Source organism: Antrostomus carolinensis, unplaced genomic scaffold (assembly GCF_000700745.2).
Source record: "Antrostomus carolinensis isolate BGI_N321 unplaced genomic scaffold, ASM70074v2 scaffold5824, whole genome shotgun sequence".
Classification (NCBI taxonomy): domain Eukaryota; kingdom Metazoa; phylum Chordata; class Aves; order Caprimulgiformes; family Caprimulgidae; genus Antrostomus; species Antrostomus carolinensis.
Genome location: NW_010308605.1, coordinates 70084 through 96118, shown reverse-complemented (window position 1 = coordinate 96118; position 26035 = coordinate 70084). Strand labels below are relative to the sequence as shown.

At 37.6% G+C, this 26035-nt stretch overlaps 1 protein-coding gene across 1 annotated transcript; it reads right to left on the bottom strand.

The window, feature by feature from the left end:
- On the bottom strand, nt 1-26035 carry EPS8 (EGFR pathway substrate 8, signaling adaptor). Its single transcript, XM_010165820.1, has 12 exons — nt 25949-26035; nt 24686-24759; nt 14638-14705; nt 12486-12647; nt 12121-12270; nt 10157-10239; nt 7898-8034; nt 6053-6126; nt 4887-5013; nt 4443-4531; nt 777-851; nt 1-153 (listed from the first exon to the last, which is right to left on the bottom strand). Exons 1-12 carry the CDS (start codon nt 26008-26010, stop codon nt 1-3), a joined length of 1254 nt encoding a protein of 417 aa, XP_010164122.1. The 5' UTR covers nt 26011-26035.

The following is a 26035-nucleotide window of genomic DNA, read 5'->3' as shown; positions in this document are numbered from 1 at the left end:
TCACCTGGCTTTGGTCCATGTGTCACCCAATGACATCCATAACTGTCCTTCCTCACCGGTGACAGTAAATCGCAGGAAGTCTATAGTATCTTTTGTTAAGAGAGGGCTGAGTACTGTACCAGCAAGCTCTGGACCTCCTGTTGTCTGTACCACCTAAATCCAAGTAGGAAAATAATACACAGAACATACACATTGTCAGTAAGGAAGTTCCTGTGAATATAAGTTACCTACAGCGCTGCTAGGAAGCATTTATTAATCACAAAAACAACCCCCTCCCTAAAATAAAAACCACCGAGAAGCTAACAATGTGTCTCAATGTCCTCCAGATTAACTAAACTATTTATTGCAGAAGAACTGCTGTTCTGGTCACCAGTCATTTTATATTTAGACCCACTTTTGCCAATGTTATTTTTACTCTACTAATCAAAACCATACATACTTCCATTAAACAGATATATAATTATTTTCAACTCTCTGTCCTCCTGCATTATGCAAATTGTCTCAATTTTTTATTTTAATTAAAAATTATAATTGTAAACTGCAACACACAAACCTAAAGATGATTTAAATAAATATATTTAATATATGAGATTATACACAGGAAAGCATATAAGTTATTTTCTAAAGAGAATCTCATCCTGAGATATACAAGTTTCTCCTTAGTTACTGTCCAGGGACACAACATTGCAATCTTGTTATCCTTGAGAAGGTTACAGAGCACAAAAATACAAGAGTTCTGAAGGAAAACACTGAGAAAATTATAAAACTAAGCTTACCATCTGTAGTGGGGTAAAGAGAAAATGAACCAGTTCAGCTGCACTAGGATTCTGGATATGGAACTTTAATTTGGCCTGAAGGAATGGGAAAATGATACATGTTAAGAAATGGTTAATTTTTTATGCCAATAAATACTTCACAGATGAATGGCCATCCCTGGTCAGGTCACAGGTCTGCCTAAGCCCAGTATTTTGTCTGCAACATCTGCTACGTGCAAGTGCTTGTTCATCCAACTGCTTTTGAATCCATGTATATCTTTAGCACCTATTGTGCAAAAGAAGAAGTTCCACAACAGCATTATAGGCTTTGTAAAGAAGCATCTACTTTGGAAATTTGCCTTCTTAGTTTTATTAGTATTCTGTAGTTTTTTTTCCAAATGAAAACTGAGCAGACTTTCTCTACTTGCTTTTTTCCAGTGATGCTTATAACTATTTACAGATTTATTACATTCTTCCTCAGTCTGGTCTGTTCCAAGCTAAAGCAACTCCTTCGAGCATTCTTGCCCTTCCTGTACCTTCTTCAATTTTGCTTCACTGGGAACAAAATCAGGCCAGGGAACATAACAGTATATTGATGCTCTTTATTTGTTAGTTTTCTTTATTGTTTCCTAATGGTTCTTAACATTTGTTTGGTTTATCATTATTGAACATGGATGACATTCTCACAGGAATCTGTAACACATCAACATTTTGTTCTGCTTTGTTTTACATATGAGATTTTTCCCTACCTGCCCATGCTCTATCATATCTATCAACATTGAATTTCATCTGTCACTTTATCTGCTATTTTATACATTAAATGCTATTTATATGCTATTTTATATGTAGATATTTCTACACTTGTAGACCCTACACTCCCCATTTGCCAAAACACATGTCAATAAGTTGGACACCAAAGGTCTCTGCAGAACCATGTGTGGGACTTCACTGCTGAATTTACTGCACTTTGATCCAGCATTTTAGTTCTGTAATTTGTTTTCTGTATTACCAAACAAGAATCTAAGAAGTTACATTCAAGTTCACAGTAGCTCTGTTTCTTTAAGAACTTCAGGGTGTGCAACCTTTAGAAATCCAAAGCAACAAAATCAAATAATTGATGGATTTGTAGACATTCTTTGTTTGCAAGATGCATGTTTGCTCTTCTTCAATTTAATATATCTGCCTACAAATTGCATCCCATATGTGGCTACCTCAGGAGTACCTGGTTGTCGTAGTCCTTCAGATCCTTAAAATGACTTTAAAGATTATCAGCATTACCTTAACCACTTCTCTTCCTCTGGAAGGAAGGCAGTTTGAGAGGTTACACACCACACTGTGTGCTTTGCTGACTTAGTTTTTGGAACAGATGGATGAATGGTGCCCACTCAAACAGGGCTTCATCTGCCTGTAACTTGCCATTTTGATTGGCTGTTCTTTAATCCATTACCAGTTCTTCAATATGAAACAGATAATCTCTTGCTGCCCCCATTTTTTGTTAATGAAAACAAAAGGTTTTCATTAACATGTTGTCCACTATCAAGCTTTTCCAAGTAAATATATACATTAAAAAAAATCATATACTTTCTCTGACACAGCTTTGCAGAGGATTTTTTTAATTTACTGATCACCCACTGGCCCTGCAGACTCCAGAAGTAAGCAGCATGCCAGAATGTATTTTAAAAAGTTATAGTAGATTTTATTGCGTCTTGCTGTCTGTTCCTCGAACTGCTTTTGGCTAGCCTCATTCTACTTTTACATCTAACCTCCTAGAGCGTGCCTCCAAATGAAGAAAGGAGGAGGATGTGGTTTTACTTCTAATAACTCCCTATACATTGTTCTTCAGTCACAACTTTCAGTCTTTCTGAAGTGTTTTTGACAGATGTTAGACACCTTCTAGGAGCTTCCAGCATGGTGGTTTACAACTGTTTCCATTCTACCAGCAAAGATTTTATTCTTCTACCTACTTCTTTTATTTTTAAACTAGATTCTTCATTTTATACAGTTCTCCATGTCTGACATAAAGGACCAGGAAGTAAAATTTCAGGCTTTTGTGGCTCCTGCAATGATGCTGAAGTAAAGCATTGTTACAGCACAAGTCTTCAAGAGCAACATTAGAAACCAGGTCCTAGAAGCTGCTGAGCACCAAAACAAGAACTGCTTCTTCTCCTGCACAGAAGATAAAGATTCAAAGATGCACACGTCGTTCTTGGGTGAAAAACTAACTTAAATGCAGAACGTGCTAAGAAGTAAGAATGGGGAAATAAATGAATGTTACAAGCACTATTACTGAGAAGAATCAGCATGTTCCAAGACATCCATCCCTGACAAAACAGCAATCCTTTAAGGTCAGAATAACCCTTTGATTTAGGGTTGTTTGGTTTTGTTTGTTTGTTTGTTTTAAATATATAGTCTTAACATTTCTAAATATCTCCTACAGGCCTGTAATCAGAATTCATTCACCAAGAGGAAGAAAAAAAGTTGTTTTGACTCAGTGAATGCAAGAACAATTTTCCCCGTTGTCATTCATAGCTTCCCCAGTCAGTATCTGAAAGTAAACACTTTGAAGGTGTCCAACATGCTGCCTTCTTTTAATAGCACTTGCAGAAGAGGAGATGCCTGTAGAAGGCTCTTGAATTAGTACCTCTGCTTGTCAAGAACCTATAAAGTCACACCAATTTGTCAGATGGAGCATCCTGAGGCCAGAAAGGTCTTACGTAATGACAGCAACAAGCACATAGAGTCTGATGGGTGTAGCTGAATAAAACTAAATTAAGACCACAGCTGGTGATGCTGGCAAGCATGCAATAGAGCCATGATCCCCACAGACGTTCCTAGAAATACTTTCATGATTTAAACTCAAATTTCCCAAGTAAAAGCCTTTAAAGAACCACAAAAAGAAGAAACATAACAATGCTGAAAAAGACATATGCTCAACTAATCATTGCGTACAGAACTTGAGGAGCAGCATCCCAAAGCTCAAAGGTCAACTTAGGCCAGAGGTGGCCAGCTCTGTTCTTGCCTCAGTTCAGCCTTGGATGGAGAAGGAAAAGGTGAAAGTCCAAGTCTAGTCAACTATCAGCTGAGCTATCTTCCCGTGTGTCAGCCAAGGACCAAACCAGATAACATTTCCATGTGTATCAGCTTTCTTGAAGAGGATACTTGTGCGTTTGCTCTTTCTGAATGAGCAGTGGAGACCAAGACAACACAGACTCAGTCTCACAACTCCCTGAATGGCGTGACTATCTCTGCACAGCTGGCAGCAGAAGGGCATTTCAGATCCATAAGGTTTCTCTACATAGACAAGGCATGAGGAAAGTTAGGCAGAAGGCAGAAAACTTGATTACAGCATTCCCAAAGACAAGATGACCTTCTGCAGCTCCCTCAAGAGCATCAACAATAAAGCATCCACACTCTCTGGAATAACAGGAACCTCCAAGAAAACCCTATTTAAAAATAACTACAAAGCAAATTCATGATGTTACTGATTCTTCTTTCTTTTCTTCATCTTTCACCATAATTTTAGTTCTTCACTTCATACTAGAGGAATAAGGAAAACCAATGCAAAAAACTGACACCCAACTTAAGTTGTAGTTGAAAGGAAAACAAAGATCATGTTATACTTAACATGAGCTATACTTAACTGTTACCACATGCCTCACACCACCATATCCCCTAGCAGTCACTTACCAGAAGATTGAAGCCATGCTTGAATTTTTGGAAGCAGTCAACAAATTCATCTGGAGCTGGTGGTTTTGCACGGAGGGTAAGAACTCCCTCTGGTGAACAAAATAAGATTTTTAAATATCCAGTTATCTGGTATATAATTTCTATAAATATTACAGATATAGTAAACATATTAACACATAATAAATTTACCAACTTACAGAATTTTGTAAATATAGAAATATGACATATTCTGTGGTCACATGTCTAATTACTAACTCCCCACTGACTTCAAGCAAATGATTTTCATAGGTTTTCCTCTAAGAATAGACCGCATAGGATTTTTTGTGCTCAAAGAGAAAGAAAATTATTATATTAATGAAAAAAAACCTAACACAAAAAGACACATTTGGTAGCTAGTTCAACAATCTTTAGAGAAACAGAATAGTATGCAGTAAGAAGTCCTACCTCCAGGTCCTTTCTTTTTACTTTTCTTAGTTTTCTTCCTCTTTGAAAGTTCAGCAAAAGCTTCAGCAGCTTTTTGAAGTTTGGTAACAAAATATTCAATGTCATCCAAAATATGGTTCAGAATTTGCTATGGGAGAAAATAAAGTAACATTTTCTCTACAGAATCTATAGCAGATATACTCCAGAAATTAAAATGACCATACTCTCAGAAACAAAACATCTTCCTCACTCAATCCTAGAACATGTAATATTTAGATTCATTATGTTCTTAACTTTACACATTTATAAAGTATTTAAAATCTTAGATTTTTAAAAACTTAGGGCCACTGGAAGTTTTTAAAATGTGAGGAAAAAGATTATTAAATTCAGATTGCAATTACACAATTTGTTCACAAATTAAATTTTCTTTGACAGTACACGAAAAATTTCTAATTATTCGAATGGACAGTCTTTTCCTAAACAGTATAACTTCTTAATCTCCTTTAATACAAAGTATTAAGCTATTTATTGAATATCAGAATGTGGTTTCATAGAGAAATGCTCTTTGAAGAATTGTTTTCAAAGAGCAAGTGGAGGAGAAAGAATAAGCCTCTGGGAAAAACACAAATACACCAATTCAGTAAGCCCCAACATGTTTCCCTCAAGACCCTCTGATGTTGCAGAGGGCAACAGCAGAGTAGAAAAGTAGAAAGTTATAACTGACAAATGAGGCAACATCTGATACCACATACATCATAGGACTTGTGCAATGTTGTTGCTTATAGGCAAGAAAAGTTTAGGTTACACATATACATGGTCCACCTGTCTTCAGAAATGACCACATGCTTATTTGCAAGATATTGCACACATCTAAAGTCCCACTAAATTGGTGGAATTTTTATCCTTACGTAGTTTGCTGAATATGGTGGTCTGCCACACAAAACTACTATTTATATTTCTAGCTCTTCAGAGGAGAAAACTTTACATCAACATTCAGTCCTTTTTTTTTTTTTGTTTTTTTTAAAGAAGAGAAAAATAACTACTCCCTATTCATTTTTAGGTCTACCATACATAGGCTGCCTGCAAATCTTTCCTCTAGAACTGAATTTTCCATGTGGAAAATGAAGTAGGTAGGGCTGCAAAATTTCACAGATATTAAGCAACATCATTTGTAGTTTCTCACTTACAACATCTCTGTCAATCCTGGCTGCTATCATCTCTGCTGTTTCTTCATGATCATGGTATTGTCTATGTTTTTCAACTGCAGAAAAGGGAAGAAGATAATAAAACATCTATATATGCAGAATTAGTAACCAACATTTCCTAGGCATATTATGCTTTATACCATACTACTGTAAGAAAAAGATGGACAAAACTGTTTGTACCATTCACTTCACACACAATCTGAACATCTTGCAGCCTAATGCCTGATTCTGCCAAGTCTCATTTAAAAAAAAAAAAAAAAGCTTAAGTGTATGTTTTCAGTTAACTCAGCTGCGTAAATGAAGTTGACCAAAGAAGTGCGGTACCAGGGTCTAAATAAAAAATTACAGCAGAAAGTGGCAGGTGATAAATACAATGTGTAATGAGAAATCATCCCATTTTGCAAAATACACTGAAAGCTACTCCAGCAGAAGGAAGAAACAGTGTAGCTGTGACTTGAAAGACAATTTTGAAGTAAAAGGTAATTAGCAAAAAGGGATGCAGTCTGGCAACATAGAAATAGGAGGTAATGAGGTGATAGAAATTTTATATCCAAACAACAATGGACAGTCAGTGATTTTTATTTGAAAACAACAAGGGTTAATATTTTGAGAAATGTTTTGCATTTTTAAGTAACACTAAACACTGCTTTGTGTTTTTTAGCAGGTGGGATTTTAGTAAATACATTTTAGAAAAGATCCACGAGTGGAATTAAAGGGACTGCAGGAACTCAGATCCACAGTGGTTTGGCAAGACAATTGACAAAATCATGACACTTTTATGAAGTGAGGACAAGTCAAGCAGAAGAACAGTCTTGAGCCTTTACTCAAGACATGTAATGTTGTAGATTAGGAGGTGAAAACATTCTTAACATTACAGATTCCTCTGAACATTTTTAGTCATTTTCTTCGCATAGTTGTATACTTTGTTGAGTCAAATAGATATAGTTTTAATAAATAAAAAAACAATAAGACTCCATGGTTAATAACCTCTAATTCTAAAATTTTAGTATCTATTATCAAAAAAAACCCAATCAAACAAAACAAAAAAAGGCTTCGCCTTAACCTTAATACAATCTGTTTTACAGAAGAACCTTTATTGTTTCTAAAGAACATTTTTTCCAAAGAAATACAGTCAAAATAAAAATGTTTTCATTAGAGATTTAAAAAGCCCCACAAACCACCAAACAAAAAAACCCCAAATGCATTAGAAATGCTACAGTATTCCTTGGTTAAGGGTTTAAAAAAAATAAAATAAAATAAAAAACCCCTAGTTTAGCCATATAGGCCATTATAAAGAAAATTGTAAAATAATAATAAAAAAGTTGATCTTTAGACACTTTTTAATCCATTATTGTATTTTTTAATTGCCCATAATACCTGGCCTACGCTCTCCCTATTACTGAAGAGAGCATCATTAAATTATTAGTGATGACAGTATTGGTTACTGTGAATGTTATTATGTCCACAAAAAAACCCAGGTCAAAATTGGTAGCTCACACCCTCACCCAGCTAAACACAAGTAAAAACAGTTCTGAACAGAAATTCAGAAAATGGATAAGTGCAAGTAAATGACAAGTCAGATTACGGCAGACAGGTCTTATTCTCCAGATGAGGCAGGGGTGGCTTGGGGCATTTCAGACTAGACTGGGAGAATAATCCTGTCTGCTCTCAGCGAGGACAGAGGGGTGACCTCGTTCAACCATTTCTGTATCTGGATTCAATTACTGTAGTGGTCTTTCCAAATTATTTTTGTTATTACCCAGGATCATAAAAACCTACTGCCCAGAACAACTGTTTGTGTGTCAGCAGGCTCCCAGAAATACTCACACTCCCCCTGCTCTGCAGCCCACGCGGACCACGCTGCCACGCGGCTTCTCACATCCACCTGGGTGATGGTCCCGGGTGGCACAGGGGCAGGTGCCCGCGGAGGTGGAGGGATGGTGCTGTCAGCTTTGGATATCATCCTAGAGGAAGAGAAAAATGCCCAGAAGTGACACTTGAAGTAGAAACATTCTATTTTGTAGTGCATAATCAGAAAGGACAAGGAGGCTTTACAAGGACTTCCTCTACTGTTGAACATACTATGGACTTGCCCAGTAAGGAGTACTCAAGAGCATGATGTGTAAATATGTTAAACATAGTAGGAAATCCATTCCATGATGGGGTTAGCAAATCTGTGTCACCTGGCCATGTGGAAAATCCCCAAGGAGTGCCACAGATACTGATGCCTAGAGATCTGCCAGTTTACACAGGTAAATTCAGCAGCTTGGGTTTACCAGATGGCATTTTTACCACCATATGCAGTCCATATGGGTGGACTTTCATTTTGTTTGAAATTTTTGATTGTAAGTTACCTTTCAGCCATCACAAGTTGATTATCTAGTCCCTAAATTTGACAGGTAGTCAACCACCTGCTTTTTAAAACTCTACCAACAAAACCAATTAAATTTACAGGTTGTTCTTCCTTTTTATTTCAGTGGCCTGTTCATCCTGTCTCAATACAAATGTATCATCCCATCATAGACTGTATCAATTTTCCCACCTGCAATTTTCTATTTTTCCTGTTCTTAATAGAGTTTTAAATACCATAAGGAAAAAGGTCTTTGAAGGTATTCTACAACTTGATACCAAATGACAAAAAATCCCAGCAACTCCTGTGACACATGCATCCCATGCCTTCTCCACATCCCCACTTACAAGCAAAATCTCACCTTAAATTCTTCTTTTTATAATCCCATCTCATTCATGGCATTCAACACCACCACAAAACATCAAGTATTATTTGGTATTTGAACACTGAACAAAAAAATACTGCTTCCATCACCATTCCTTCTTCCAGTCTCCTGGGTGCTCTTCTCTGCACATCCCACACTTCTTGTCAGTAACCTTGCAGCAACTTGACAACGCAATGTCAGGGAGGAGGGTCTCTCCCCATGACCCAGTGTCAGCACATACATGATATGACAGCGAGAAACGGGCGCTGAGCTGTCATGTACTCACAACCTCTTGGCCTGACAGTCCTCGGAGACTGATATCTCAGGTTATTTTTCCCACTAGATGTACTGACCTACATTCTTTTCACAATTAAATCTCATTAGTTTCCCAGTACATCCAATGTGTTTGAGTCCTCCTGGATTACCTCTTTGTGCTTGTACTTGTTTGTTAGAGTCCCACAAATGGTAAAGTGTACTTACTTAATTTTAAACCCACAGTTCAGATATTTTTGGTTCTATAGGAGTGTCCATTACTTGAGGAAAATGTCATGAGTTGCACATCAGAATTTAATAGGTAACTAAGACTGTTCTAAACTTGTTCATATAATGATTATGTTTTTACTTAATGACTTTTGCCCAGCAAAGACTTCTCTATCTGAACCACAAAACTAAGTGTTATCGAGAGACATGCGGTTAAATACTAAATTTTCAACAGACTGCCACCATAACCATTCAGTATCTAATATATTTGTGTCCTTGTTGTTATACCTCTGTTGGCTTCCTCTCATTTCTGTGTTAATCTTCTCTGAAACCAACAGACTCTTTTCCCTCATTTTTCTTACTGGCAGAGAAACTTTTGCTATGAGGGAAACAAGGAGTCTTCAGCATCATTAAACAGATAGACAGAAAGACTATTCAATCTTCAGTTTCTGTTTTATTTAACATCTTTAGATCCCAAACCCTTTTATCAGGATCTTACTTACTTGCACTTATGGGGCATTTATGTTTTTAATTTAAATTCTGAACTACTTGACCCATATGCAGAACGGAGACTGGTATTGGTGGCAGCTGTTCCCGTCACTAAGGTGGAATCAGGAAAGGTAAGAGTGATGCTATAAATTGAGAGAGCATGAGCTAATTATTAAAGCAAAGCCTCTATGTGTGGTTTTTTAAGTATATTAGGTGTTCCTGCTCCGGCAGGGGGATTGGACTAGATGATCCTTCGAGGTCCCTTCCGATCCCTGACATTCTGTGATTCTGTGATTATCATCTATTGATAAAGAGTAAAAAACAGCAGGCAGACTTGGAGAGCTTCTGAATGTGATAACACTATTTGGTGATCCTATATACTGGCAAGAAATTAGGTTTTTACCTCAGTGTTTCAAGTCTCTTTTTTTGTTTCCCACTCTTGCTGTCACTGATTGCACTTTCAATATCTTCATGAATAAAGCTAGCCTAAAGACAGAAGCAGAAACCATTAATTTATCAGTTATATCTCTCCATGCACTTTTTTTTAGGGCATCTTTAGATTCCAGAATCCCTTATCAAATCCCATTTATTTAAAAGTTCCCATTTATTATTTTACACATAAACTGAATGAAGAAACACACAATGCTGTTGTCTGGGAATTGATATTTTTGTCACTGTTCCAATCTCAAGCATTATCATCAGATGAGATTGTCATTTAGATACCAAATTTGTCTGAACACTGGTAATTATCTCAAGTCAACCATTATTGAATAAGCTATTTTTTCCCCTCCATGTACGTCATTTCTGTTTTTCTCAAGCAGGTTAGGCAAAAGACATACTATAAAAAAAACCCTACTATAGGTAGTAGCAACAAAACTACTATAGATAGCAGCAGCACAAAGGATTAGGAAAGTAACTTGTAGTGATACAGTTTCCTTCAAGGAATAACGATAGTCTCCAATTTCTCTTTGATTTAATAGAAGATGGATTTTTCAGAACACTTCCTAATCTTAGTAGGTTCCTGCCTCCTGATAACTGCAGTCTGCCTCTACCAGTGGCCTACAAGTGAAATTTTGATGCATGTCTAAGGCATTATTTTAATAGATCTTGCATTAAATAGGTCACTGCTTCTCGTAGGATTTAGAATGCTCTGTTACACGTCTTCAGCTGACAAATTAATTTCCTACACAGGTTGTCAAAGCCCAAATCTGTCAATGCCTGGCTTACACTACAAGGTCCATGTCTTTCTTAGTACCCTGTAATGGATGAGTATGTCACTTTTTGGGAGGAATATGTAACTTCTGCCAGGACCAGAAGACTTTGTTGAATTTAGGATACAAGACGACTAAAGGAATTCTTGGGCTCTAATGAACTGCGCTATACAATATGGAAAGAGGATACATTAAGGTTAAAAAATTAGTAGAAAAAACTTTAGGGGGTTTGAGGAACTTAAACTCAGAAGAATTACATTAATCATACTCTTGGTATTTATTGTTTCACAATTTTTTGTTTAGAAAATAGTGAATGTCCCAAATATTATTGATTTTAACTAATTTTTTATTGCAGAGGCTCCTGAGGTTCATTGTAACTTCTAATTAAAAGCAGGAAAAAAGCAAGGGAGAAAGATCTAACCTTTCAAAAACAGCCCCATTACATTATCAATTGGAATTTAAAGAAATACCAATTATATAGAGTAGCTAACAAATTAAAATTTATAACCCTAGAAATACAGAAGTATTGCAGAATACATTAAAAATGTATTTACGCTTGAAGGAAATATTTTAAGCAGAGATGAACAGTCTCTTTCCTTGTTTTGCCCCTCCTGCAAGTAATATTTTCATTATCTCTGCAGCAGAGCAGAGATGCAGAGAGGTGTGAATGTAGAGAAGGTTTAATTGTCTAGTGACAAAAAGAGCAGAAAAAGGGGAAAGACTAAGGAAGCCTCAGGGCTCAGATGAGTGCTTTGTATAGATTATAAGATAAATTTGAGATAACTCAAACTATTTTACACTGTTTTCTTCAGAAGTGTGAATGTAAACCATATACATACTCCAGAGCTTTATTCATTTGCAAACCTAAATAAACAGCTACAGAGCCCAAGAACCAATATTTATAATAACAACATATTTGCACGTGCACTAAATATTCAGTTTGCACACAGGACTACTCTCTTGCAAGACATATCACATTTAGTAACATACTATAAGTAGTGTTCATATCATAAATTAATTAAAGTGTATTTATAAGACTAAAAGAACACAATTATTTTCTATGAAGCAGTACAATTGATTTTATCCACCAAACTTGCCAATTCATAAAATTTCCCCTATTCAAATCAGTCATAGCAGATCTCCATTGCTTCCTTACCTTAATCTCATCACATTGGAAAAGATGCAAATCGGGCTTGTTTTGGGTTGGTTCTTTACACACTAATGCAAGAATTGAATTGTAATTGCATGCATTCATCACAGCTTGGCAATGCTGAATGGTGCTTAAAGGAAAATTCTCCAGTTCATTCTGCCAGAAGAGGGAAAAAAAAAAAAATCAAACACAAAACACCACCTTCCTCTACAGTGTCCTGATCTCTGAAAAGCTGCACGAGTTAAAAATGGAAAGTGATAATAAGCTAATTAAAATCCCAAATCTCACATACATAATTTTTCTGACTGTTCTCTTTTTTTCCTCTCTCTCTCTCTCTCTCTGAAAATAACACTGCCACTCACAGATCTTACCTTTGATTCCAAGTCCACCAAACTGACAGCTTTGTCATCCACTTGAAGAATCATATCTTGAGTCCACACTTTGCCTTTGGCATCCAGCAATTTCAGCTTCCTTATTCCATCATCTACTGTAATCATTGCCTCTTTTCGGTCCAGAACAAAGGTGGTCAAGTGCTAGTGAATGGGACGTACATTTATTAAAAAAAAAAAAAAAAAAAAAAGCCATTTTCCCTATTGCTTGGCAGTGTCAGTATTCAAATTGTCAGGAAATAGCGACACAAATTATTTATTAATAAAAGCACTTTTGCATATGACAGATCCCACCAATAAACCATAAGAGAGGTTGTTCAGTCCATAATGTCATTTTAAATCAACCAATTTTTGTAACTCACTGTTTGTCATCCTCTGGCATTTCCTCACTAAAGTGGTTAGACTTGAAGGCGTATTCTGACATCTTTCAGGTATCGCAGCTAAAATTAAACCCTGAGTATTTAATTAGCTTTCTTGAGGAGTGAAAACCTGTCTCTCTTGGCAAGCTGAATCCAGGAAGCATTAGCAGAAGCTTCCCAGAAACACCCTGCCAACATACCTCCACCATCACCCTGACCTGGAGTGTCCTCATCTCTTCCAGAGCTGCCAGCTAGCATGCTGATGGCAACCATGATGGACTTGCATCTGACTGGGAGACCTTATGGACAGGCTAGTTATTTCTTTTATATGGATCACAGTAGAAATGTAGTACACTAACTACTTTTGCTCACCATCAACTTGGAATATTCTTCAGATTCAATTAATGGTCCAGAAAATGAATACTGCCTCCCAGACATCACCTCAACTAGATTCCCTGTCATTATGGTTTTGAAAAATTTCTCCTTCAACATGCCAACCATGCAAGACAACCCATAAAATTATTTCATTTTATCCAGGCACAAATCCAGCTTAACATTCTTACTGAAGACTTGGTTACACTCATTCAAGCTGACCCAATTTTAATATATGCTTGCACATCTACCTTCTAAATAACTAAAAAAAAAAAAAAAAAAAAAAAAAAGAGAGAAAAAAGAAGAATTAAATGTGCTTTCTTCTATGACAGGATAACAACACTTAATTATGACAGACAAGAGAGGAGATACAAGCTGCATATAATCAAAGTGTCTCAAAGAAGTAAAATGAAACAAACTCAATACTGACTGCTCACACAGGAATGCTTAAACTCCAAATACAAGTACTAATTTTTATGCCAGCATGGTATCAAAACTGTTACAAAGTAACCAAAGCAAAATACAGAGAGACAATTAGAAGAAACACAAGTATTCATTTGCAAGTTGATCACAGCATAGAAGCACTTGAAATTAAGACTCTTCTGCATATGATCTCACCATTTACAGCTAATTTAAAACCCAGAAAAAAAGGAGTTGAGAATCTATGGTCTTTGCAAGACCCAGGATAGTGGTCTGATAGCAGTGGGAGAAAGTTTGTGCCAAAGATTACAGAATGAGGCATTGCATCCAAAAGTGCTTAACAGGCTACATGTGGGCACCCAGGCTTACTTTGCTGACTATTTTAAATATAACTACTCCTGGATAAAATAAAACAGCAGCATACAGTAATTCTGCAAAGCAGCTTCAGATGGGAAGTAACAAACTTTGCACCTCACACTGGGGAAGAATCTGTGCAGGCAGAATATATCTAACTACTACATAGTGGACTAACTGGGGCTTTTAGGGGTTAATGCTCAGCTCCTTCTTGAATATTCTGTCACCTCTGTTGATTATAACTAATCAAAGTATTCATTTTAAAGATCATCCAGTGTGTCTGGCCAACAGCCCAGGGTTTTTCAGCTCTGCTTCATCCTTGCAAGAAGGCAGGTTCAGAGACAGGGCAGCATAACACATTGAATTGATATCCCATCGAGATCTCCTGTCTGTTTGCCAAACTACACACAACTTTGCTTACATTCTTCTACATCAAAATTTCATCTTATTACGGCAAAGCTGTAGAATTTGAGACATGTCAGTGTAATCTATTCTGAAGCGACCGCGGGCTGGCAGGATAACTTAGAAATTGTATATGCCTTCAAGCATATGTATCCTCAAAAATCACACAGACAAAAATAACTGTGTGTAACTGAAAGCTATAATTGGTATATCGCTCCTCGTCTCACCTCTACGTGATACTGCGACGTTTCGGATATGCTGCTGGCACTGTCTCGTGCATAATTCTTTCTTTGTTCTAGAGATGGAAGGAAAAGAAAGAATAATTATTCATTCAACTTCTTATCATGCTGTTTTGGATACTTCTCGGAGACACTGAAGACTAGTTGGATATACAAAAGCAGAAGATGAGCTGCTGATAATTTATTTCGACAGGAAAAAAAACCCTTCACCCCCACATAGTCCAGCACAAGGATCATACTTACGTCAATGATGTTGAGAGAGCTGGTGGGGGCAAACAAAAGCCAGTTATCTCATCACAGTGAGTCAGGACACTTGAGGGGAGCAGTGTTCTGACTGAAAACACTCCAGTGGGAAGCCTGGTTATTAAAATCACTGGTTTGCCACTTTGGTAGCAAGAGGTTAACCAGCATCAGGCTTACTGAATTTGTATGAACATACTTGCAAGCATGAGTATTATCTGATATACATTTTAAATCTGCAAAACAACAAAGCCACACACAAACCACACCTGATTTATCCTTTATTTCTTCCTAAAGTAGTCAATTTGATTAATTACTACTGTAGAAATATACATAGAAAGGGGTAAAAAAAAAAAACAAACCCAAAAACCCAAATAAAACAAAAACCCACAAAAATCCACACCACCTATCTCAAATACCTCTAAACAAAAATCTTTTTCAGCTGAACAAAACAGAATGCTGCAAATTCAGAAACATTGTTTGCATTTTACTCCATACAATTGATTATTACAACCAGGAAATCAGGGAAGAGAAAACGGAAGGTGAAGACATGACACACACCCACACCACAAAGTAATGAATTTGGTTGAATGCTGAAGAAAAATTTTAAGCTTTAGTGGAAAAAAATTTGAATGCAACATTCAGAAGGTTTTTTTCTTTCTTCACCATAACCTCTTAAGTGCCTGATCTGGAAGACCAGGAGTTTTGCCTAAGGAAGGAAGTCACTAGGAGACTTGGCTGAGAGAGGTCCAAGGAAGCTCTGCAAGTAGGCAATTCTTTTCTCTCCTTTTAATTAAATAACTTGATTTCTGATGTTCAAGTAAAATAGGCGGTTTTAATTTTGTTCAGAAGGAAAGTACCTGAAGTACATAAAAAATCCACCAATTTCATCAATTGAGTACTTGGGGGGAGGGGGGAGTGGATAAAAGTGTGTGATTCTCTTGGCAAGAAAGATAAGTTTCTTTTTGCAAGATAAAAAAGTGCTGACTACTACCAAGCACACGATCTGTGACACACAGAGATCTGCTACTGTACAGCAGCTCAGTTTGCTTTAGCAAGAGAAGTGTGCAGTGCAATCAGCCAAATTCAAGAACTCCATGGATTATCAGAATTTTTAACAAGGTGTGAATATTTTAAAATAAGTATCTTTAATTATCCACTATTCTGAAATGCCAGGGAAGAGGATCTGCATTGATTCCAACTGTAACTACTTTTTCTGCTTTTGCAGCACGTTACTTAAAGCTTTTTTGGAGGGGAGGTTGATTTTCTTTTTAACCACAATAGACACACATACATGCACACCCCACAAAACAGCCAGTAAAGCAGCACTGCCTGATTTGCTACCTTTCTTTTTTTGTTTGGATGATGATCTGAAGAAGTAAAGCCCATCTGTTCCTAACAAAACAAGGGAATTAAAAAATAGTATCTAGTTTAATTCCATAGAATTAGTTACATCTCCAAGGGGATCAGGTAACAGTCTTCTGTTATGGACTATAAATGATAGTTAAGTGCTGTCCAGTAAGAAAGAATATATGTTTAAAAAAAAAATCTCACTTGTTTCAATTAACAATGCATCAAATATTCAGCTTTGACTGTCCTTACCTTTTTAAGCATTATTTTTTTAAGGATATAATCAAACTAGGATAAGAAATTTTACATCCACTGTTAAGGATTCTAAATCCTGAAAACAATAACAGTTAGAGTTGTTTTAAACAAACAAAGAATATGTAGAGGCTCCAAAGGAATTAAGAAGAGAGTAACTTTTACAAGAGATTCCCTTACTCTGCTTCACAGAACTTTTGTCCTGTGTTAAGACAGGATATCCAAGACCATTTGTAGCACTGATTTATACATCCTCTTCTACAGAGCAGCCCTAACCCTCACAATAGACATGATGGCAAGGTTTTCAACACCCTATGTCATGGTGAGAACAATAGTGTTTATATAAGAAATAGAGCTTTCTGAATCCTAATAAAATCTGTGGTTGCCTACAGTTGAGAGTCAAGGAGAGCCCCTCAAGTTCTGTATTCTTAATTGCAACAGAATAGTAACAAGAATTTCAATAACATTTCCAATTAGCAAAAGTCCATCTCTGTGTTAATAAACAAAAAGTATGGTCACCACAACAACTGGTGGTCCATACTGAGTTCACCAACAACTCCTATTAGTTTCTTTAATGCAGGTAGAATGATTATTAGAGCCTGGAGGAGAGGAGAGGAGAGGAGAGGAGAGGAATTTCAGTTGGAAGGGACCTACACGAAACATCCAGTCCAACTGCCTGATGAATTCAGGGCTGACCAAAAGTTAAAGCACATTATTAAGGGCACTGTCCAAAAGCCTTTTAAGCACTGGCAGGCTTGGGGCATCAACCACCATTTTTTCTCATCCTATAGAGAGCCACCATGTAACATATGTCACTTATGCAGATTTGGAGACTCTTTTCTGGGAGTCCAAGTGATGCAATCTGAACTCTGCAGTAAAGCATGCAAACTAAAACTGGGGAGACTTCCAAGTCTTTTTGCAGTTACAGACCAAACAAACAAACAAACAAAAAAAAAAAAGTGAAAGTACCTCACAGGCTCTTAACTACTTCTGTGTGGGTTGGATGAGCTAAGAAGTGGCCTGTAGCAGTTATGAATGTTGTCAACGCTGCTATAGAGGAGCTGGAGGTAGATATTATGGGTAACTGCTCCAACCTGAAATTATTCACCTTTCAAATGGAATTTTCTAATAAGCACCCCAGCATCAGGAAAATTTTTTCAATTTCTTCTGGAAAGCTTTTTCCTCAATCTTTGTTTTTCAACCCTTTTACAATTCAGTAGTCAGAAAGTGAGTCTCCTTTCCCATACAGGGTCAACCTGGCTGTTAATAAACCAGGCTCCCCAAGAGATAGTTTTCTTGGCTGCCTGGCACAAAATACACTGAAGGAAGAATGAATAAAATCCCCTCATGATAATATGAACATAATACAGAGAAAAAAAAACAAACCAACCACTGGCATCTATAATGCATCCCCTTTTCCATGGTTTTTGCCAGTAGCTCAAAACTAAATCTCGGCCTCTGCTTTCTCCTAGTGCCTGGCTCATGTCCCACATTCTACCTACAAACCTCCCCAAGTTCTCACCTTGCCCTCAGAAAGAAGGACACAAACCCTTTGGCACCCTCCCTTCTGCTGATGTGCTCCACTGCCTTGAACTTCTAGCAAAACTGATATAAGCCTGCAAACCTGTTCTGTGTCCTTCTCTACCCAGATGACACAAGAGTCTACTACTTCTTCCTGCTACAACACTTCCATGTCCAAGAAAATTAGCTCTATGCTAGTGAAACCAGGACACCATGTTTCCACTTCCAAGTCAGATATATCCGAGCACAACTCAGTCTTTTTCATCCGTACAGAGATCCTTATTTTCCTTCTTTTCCTGCAGAGTTGTCCATTGCCAGACTTCTGGAAATGTAGCTTCCATCTCCTCAACTCTTTCACATATCAAAGTGGGTGATTGTTATTCAGCAATATTTATCCAACTGCTTTTATAGAAACCCTGAAACACCTCTTGACTTACTGGATGATCTTCAAGGGCAAGTAACTCATACCCTACTACTGAAAACAAGCAACAGAATTTGCTGACTTGCTGAATGTACTAGGTCTGGGATGGAGTCAATTTTCTTCACAGCTGCCTGTATGGCACTGTCTTTCGGATTTGTGACCAAAACAGTGTTGATAACATAGGAGTGTTTTGGCTATTGCTGAACAGAGTCAAGGCCTTCTCTATTTCTGTCTGCCACCTCGGTGAGGAGGCTGGGGGTGTACAAGAAGTCAGGAGGGGACACAGTAGGGACAGCTGACCCCAACTGACCAGAGGGATATTCCAGACCATATGACACCATGCGCAGCAATAAAACAGGTGAGTAGTCTTTCCAAAGTAGCCCTTGTGCAGACTGTCTGGGCTTTGGTGCGCTCGTGGGAGGTGGTGAGCAACTCCCTTTGTGCTACTTGGGTTTGTTTTTTTTCTCCCTCCCTCTTTACTTCCCTTATTAAGTTGTCTTTATCGATCTGTCATTTTTATTCTTGCTTTTGCTCTTCTGATTCCCTCCCCTACCCCACTGTGAGAAGAAGACATGGTGAATGAGCAAGCAACTGCGTAGGTTGCTTAGGTCCTTAGTTGCTAGCTGGGGTTAACCCCTGACACTGAAAAAAATAAAATGTTTGCTATGCTCCATTTCACTCTCCTGATCAATCTCTGCCTCTCACAGGTCCCTTCATGCATGAAGAGAGTTACTGAAGCTAAAGCAAACTTCTGCAACAGAGACTTCCAGATAGGATGTATAAAACTATCAAAGGATGAATAAAACTATCAAAACTATTGAGTTTTTTTCTACTTACTGCAGCTCTTACATCCATCATGTAAAATACAGTGTAGCCTTAATACCACAGTTAGCTCAAACCCTGCTGATACACTGCACACAATTTACCTGAAGTATTGTCCCTCTGTTAAAGGGAAAAAAAATAAAAATAAAAAAGGATCATGGCAGAAGACACTTAAATTCTTAATCACAATCTATAGCAAAAGCAACCCAGAGGAATCTGAGCAAAATAAAATGTCTCACAAGGCAAAGGCAATAACCTTAAAAACAGCACAGCATTTCACTCATAGGCCCTGACTGTAAGACCTATTAGCTACTAAACCTTTCAAAGGAACACAAACATTGATCCACAGAAACTAATACTCTTCCCACCATCTCATTGGAGAGATGCTACTGCTATTTATGTCTTTGTGAACTTAACTGAATTCACCAGTCATCAGGAATGGGTCACGTTTCTGGTTTCAAAGACATGTGAAAGGGAACTGATTTCATACCAATTTTGGAAGTAGCCAAAACACCAGAAAACAAAAAATGACCTCTTGACCAAAGACTTTTTAGCCAAGCCAAGAATATACTAGACAGTACAGGACAAAATAAAACAGGACCTGACATTGCCATCACTCTTTCTCTTCCTTGCCCTCTCTACATTAAGATATCTGTGCTCTCCCCTGTTATTTCTATGAAGAATCATTTCATGCTTTGGAAAGGTAACTATTCTACAGTTTCAAACAGAAACAACAGTGTGGCCCAAGGTCCCTTGAGGCAGAGCTATGAACAGAACCTGACACAGCTAAAGTTAGAGTCCTGTCTCACCCATTTTCCAACTGGAAGACAGTGCAGCAATAATAAACTCTATCGTAGCCTGGCTCTGTGCCACCGTCCAGAAGACTGCACAGAGAAATGCATCACAGGAAGAGAAATCTAATTCTTTATCTAGGTAGGGAAAATCCTTACCAAAAGCAAAAGATCTCAGTCTGGGTCTTAACAGATAATGTGAAGCATGGGTGGTGCTGGTTAGGGCTGTGATACCTTTAGGCACAACCAATTTTCAGTTCCTAAAAGTCTAAAAAAGAAATGAGGAATCCCTATGCCTAGACTTCCACTGATGTCTTACAAATAATTGCATAGGCCAGATGTAATAACTGTTACCAGCCCTACAGTTATGATAGCACAAAGAAGGACAATGGTGGATCCCACTTTCCCCTGCCACAACCAAACTGGAAGATGAGTGTACAAAAGAGACAAAGCCCTGAAATCTGATGGCAATCCATGTGGACATGGATTAAGAGTCTCCCTCACAAGCTGTCCTTAGAAACCTGGACTGACAGCATAAATTATTGCCACACATCATTAAGCAGAACAGCCCAATACTTAGTTTACTACTGTATATTTATGGTTTGCATTGGACTGATCACTGAAAACTCCTTTAAGAATGTACTGCAACAGCTGGAAAAACTCAACTTGAGACTGAGAGCAAAGTGCAGGAGATGGGACCTACACATCCGGGGGGACAAGGGTCAAAACTTCAGCTTAAAACAAATCTCATTAAGAGAGGAAATACTATTACTTTCAGAGATTTATGCCACAAGCTTCTCCCTGATGGTTATGTGGAACTAGATATCAGAGAAAGTGAATTGTTTGTCAGTTTAATTCATTTGAGTATCAAATAACACAAGCGTGTTACATGGATGGCTTCTTTTAATGGACTCTTTTACCTACTCTTATGATCTGCTCGTGATTTCCTTCAATTTATTACACTACAGTCCTTGCTTTGAATGAGGTATTTGAGCAATGCAAAAATACACGTGCAGTTTCACTGCTAGCACTTCATCATCACAGCCACGAGAGTATAAACACCACTTATAAAACACTGAGTCTTTTCTGCTGCTCTGTGAAGACAATTTTAGTAAAGTCTTTCGATTCTGTGCAATATAATAACCTAACAATTTGGAGTGAACCACGAATTCGCTGTTCCTGGGCAATGGGGCTGCTCCACACTGTGTCACTCCATGGCAAAGCCCCAGCACAGCCCTGGCTATTGGCACCGACCGACGCAAGCAGAGTTGCAGAAGACAGATGGAGAAGCCAATGCTAGAGCAACAGATGACAGTATGAGCCAAAACCTATTTCAGATGGAAAGATTGGGAAGTAAATGATGAAATAAAGCCCATAAGAATATGCAGAAGGCATCTTCTCCCAGTTCAGCAAGATCATTTATCACACAAATAGAAAGCAGTTCATTTCAGGAAGGAAATGAGTGAAAACTAAGGGATTATTTGACACAGGGGAAAAAAAAAAACAAAAAACAACAAAAAAAACCCCAAAAACAGTTGCAAGGAAGTTTTTGCTACCAGATAACCACATCAGAGAGAGTGATGGCTCTGGTCCAGTTTTAAACTGAATCATCTGTAACACCAATAAAACTCCAGCCTCCTCTCCCACTGGCACTGTGGCCAACCTTCTGCCTGACGACCAAAGCACTGGTCATGAATCGCCTCAGCACTGGGACTTGAGTGATAAATTTCATGCCATGACATATACATGTATAAACACACACACACGTATATATACACATTATTATTAACAATTATTAAAAAATCATAATTTTTTAGTCTTTACTGTGCTTGGAAGAAATTGAATTCAAGATCAAGTGGTGCCTTAGGAGCCTAGGTACCATCTTCACTTGTTGATACCCACGGAGAGGTGCTTTAGTCCAAATGACATTCTAATGACATGGACAAATTTTGCTGCCAACATTACATTGTCACATTTTATTAAAACAAAACAAAACAAAAGGTCCATTTTACCTTTACAGTAAAATTATACGGATTTTTTTCCGATATATTATAAGTGAGTCTATTAAATACATGAGCTCTATGTAATTACATAAATAATGTACATTTAATATACATGTACATAATACAAAATATAAAAAGAAAGCTAGGACACCTCTAATCTGCTTTATAGCAGGTATCATGGATCTCAAATAAAATATTTAGCTATTAATTATAAACCAGTTATAAATAAAATATTTTATAATAAGCATTTTTAACACATTTTAACAATTCCAGTATCACTCAAAGTGCTTCCCACCCCATCTTGGGACAGCATGCAAAAAAATCCCTAACATCACAAAGGAAGAAAATAAATACATGGGATGCAGCAGAAGAGCAAGCTGGTTGCTAAAATTAAATAAATAAATAAGCAAATAAAGAAATAAATAAATGCCCTGAAATTGAGGTAAGCTTTTGACATTTTCCTTGTTTTCTCCAGTTCATACATTTGGCAATACTGACAGCCTAGTTCTTTACTCATACAAAACAGCGCAGAAGCACTAAATGTGCAAACTCCTCTCCAAAACCTGTGCCAATATATCTTCACTCAGAGCTCCAGGATAATTGAGATTTCTACTTCATTCAGTTCCTGGCAACTGCAGCTACAGTTTTGTGATGTATCTACTAGCAATGGAAGTAAACCAAAATCAACAATTCATTTCACCACGCAGCAGTTATATGGTAAGTATTTTCAATTAGCACCTGAATTCAATTAAATATTTTCAAAGTGAAAGGCTGTTTACCATTATATACCTCAAATTTACTCACTTGTCCCCATCTTCTACTGACATATGACTATCCCATACATTTGGTATGAAAAAGCTCAGAGAGGTATTATTTTTAAAGTCCACAAAGACTGAAAATATGGTTAAGACATTTACTTATACTGCCACGCTGTTCAAAACACGGACTCTTGAAAAATTACGATGCTGATATAAAATGAGAAAGAAAAGCGCTATGCTCTCTTAATGTCTTATAAAGAAATAATCTAAGAGTTTTTCGCAATGTCTCTTCCTGGTTTCTGCTACCACCTACTATTTCTGTCAACACGTGCAATCAGTTTGTGGAGTGAACCCATACAGGATGCAGAAATCACTGTTTAAAACGATCGCTTTAGAAATTTCCTCAGATCCAGTTCCTGCCTTTAATACTGTGTCAAGTGACTGATTTTGTAACGTACCACTAAAAAAGATAAATTTAAACTTAGAATGATTCACATGCAACATCATTTTTTAAATGATAAATGTTTCAAATCGTTTCTACATCTGTCTTAGCTGATTTTTCTAGAAGTGGATCTTCACGCTACTCCAGCACAGTGCCCTCAGCCACAAAACCACGTCAGCTTTTTCCCGTCACTGCTCTTTTCAGAGGATGGAAAGCTAGGAGATCTCCAATCTCCTCCTTAGGCTTTTAGCCTCACAAATGTCAAACCAGTTCAAAAGCCAATAAGGCAACCAGTACAATGAAGTTGTATCATGTGCTGACAGGTGAGTAACCAACGCAGCCAAACTCAAAGCCTACGGAGTATCCTCCCAAGGGCAAATTTAATGGTGTTCTAATGCCACAAAGCATCCTGTCATCACTCCCCTGACCCCCTGAGGTCACTCCCAGCCATCAAAATAGGAAGGAAGAAAAATGAGTTGGGATGTTGCAGTTACTAGCCATCACTTTTTGGAGCGTCCCGGTTTATTAACCTGCAGAACAGGTGGTAGATGCCACAAGTTAGAGCAGGCTGAGCTGTGAGAGGTCCTCCCCAGGACGAGTTCCTCACTGCAAACCTTGTTCTTCCAGTCTCATCAGCTGTACTGATTTTCAAAAGAGCATTTAACAACAGGCACAGATTTACACAGCAGAACATGTCTCAGCCTCGTTGCTGCTTGTATTTCCATGACCAGAGCAGCTACCAGCAGGATGTATTCACAGTGGAGGTGGATGGCCAGGAAACGATGCAATTTGGCTGGCAAGGAACATGACTACATTCTGCCTCCACAGTGATTTGGCCATGGGCTAGATAGTGGCATATACAGCCAAGACAAATACTCACATCTGTAGCTGGTAAGTGTAAAAATGTCTAGGCATTTAGAAGTAACATCACATTTGACAGTCACAAAGCCTGTTGAAAATAGCAGGCCAAATAGGGCTCCAAATCTGCTACATCATATCCAACCTCCATGAAATCCTTGTGTCAAACAAGAAAAATATTGTAAATTCCTTTTCTGCTAGCAGAGGATAAAGTTGGGGAGGCAGAGGGAGAGACAGAGCATGAATCAAACCTAGATCCTTGAATGCCTTCTCCCTGGTACATACCTTAGCTATAGGATCACTCTTAAGTTTTGTAATAAATACTTTATATGTCGCTGCCTTAAAAATTAGCAGGTGGGAGTTCTCTGCTTAGCAAAACATAAAAATATTTTCTAGATAGCCTAGTTAGTTTTAGTAGGAACAAAACCACTTTGTTCTGTAATTTTGTTTATAGACACACACACATATGTACATACAGTTTCAGATATATACATGCAAAATATTTTCACCATGACATCACAATCAAGATTTAAACAAAAACTTTAACATAAACATTTAGAGACTTTATATCACCTTACCATAAAGAGCTTTTGCACTTGTTCTTGAATTCTGCTCCCTCTCTGCCTGAGCAAACGTTGGGGAACCATAGCCACTGGAAGAAAACATTCCTGGTTAACTTCTGTATAGATGAATTTGCCACACAGAAACAGGCATTGAAAAAAACCCTCCCCTTATCATAGAATCATGAAGGTTGGAAAAAACCTCCAAGATCATCAAGTCCAACCATCAGCCCAATGTTATGTAGGACTACACACACCTACAATGTTACTAACAGAGGTAATGATACTGGATATTTGTTCCGCATCACGGATACAACAAAGAATGTTTCACTTCATCTGGAAGCCCTTCTGAGCTATTTTTAAATTGTATTAATACAACAAAACACACAATGGGGGTGTGGTATACACACAGATACTACCATAACACAAATAATCAATATCACTAAATAATAATAACAAAGAATAACAACGACAAAGAATAACAACAATAACAATAGTAGTAGGAGTAATAATAATAATAAAGACTATGCCAAAGACTTGGTAGCATTTTGGGGTTTTTCACCACAAACACAAGTGTTAATTATTTTTAACAATTCCAACTGCTTTCCATAAAAGACTTGAAAGGACTGCCGTTGCCTACAACAAATGAAAAGGCAATCCAACATCCTTCCAGTGTAACAACAAGAATGAGTCACATACAAACTCCCTTTAAAGGGCCAACGATAGGAGAAGCAGATGCCAGCACAGATGCCCTGCTCCATACATGAATACATGTTCTTTGGCATAAGATTAGGTCAATTCTCATTAGCACTGTGAATGAGCCTAGTGCCATCCTTCTGACACAGGGACATTCCCTTATCTCAGGCAAGGGAACGCTTGCAGATAATAGTTGCTCAGTTCTGTTTACTGGGAAATATTTTCTCACAGATGGAAAAGGCAGCCTCATCTTTTATGCACAAAAATGCATTCTCTCAGAGCCAACCTTATTTCAGGTATATGAAAACCTCTCTGAGTCATGTAATAAGTACGTTATGGCTACAGCAATTTGTATTTCTGTTCCAGATGATTTCATTCAGTAATAAAGCTTCACCCTTAGACTAATATAAAATCAGTCAGATCATACCTGTCGGTTTAGTCACATGGTTTGGAAACAGCACGTTCTTTTACAGAAACCACCTTTGTATTATTCCTACGGGATCTAATAATTATAGCTCTATCAGAAATTAAAGCCTAAAGAAAAAAAATTATCCATAAAAGGAAAAATCAAAGGCATAACCTTACTTCATCTGAGGAAAATAACTTCCATATCCACCGGGAGGGGTGTTTGATATATGTCCATTCATTTTTATCTTCACTTACTGAGGGAAA

Excerpts from the sequence above, each read along its gene's own strand:
- EPS8 (XM_010165820.1), bottom strand. The coding sequence starts at position 26,010 with ATGAATGGACATATATCAAACACCCCTCCCGGTGGATATGGAAGTTAT. Across the intron at positions 12,648-14,637 it reads CGTCGCAGTATCACGTAGAG|CACTTGACCACCTTTGTTCT; the intron begins GTGAGACGAGGA and ends CCCATTCACTAG. Across the intron at positions 12,271-12,485 it reads TGGTGGACTTGGAATCAAAG|AATGAACTGGAGAATTTTCC; the intron begins GTAAGATCTGTG and ends CTCTTCTGGCAG.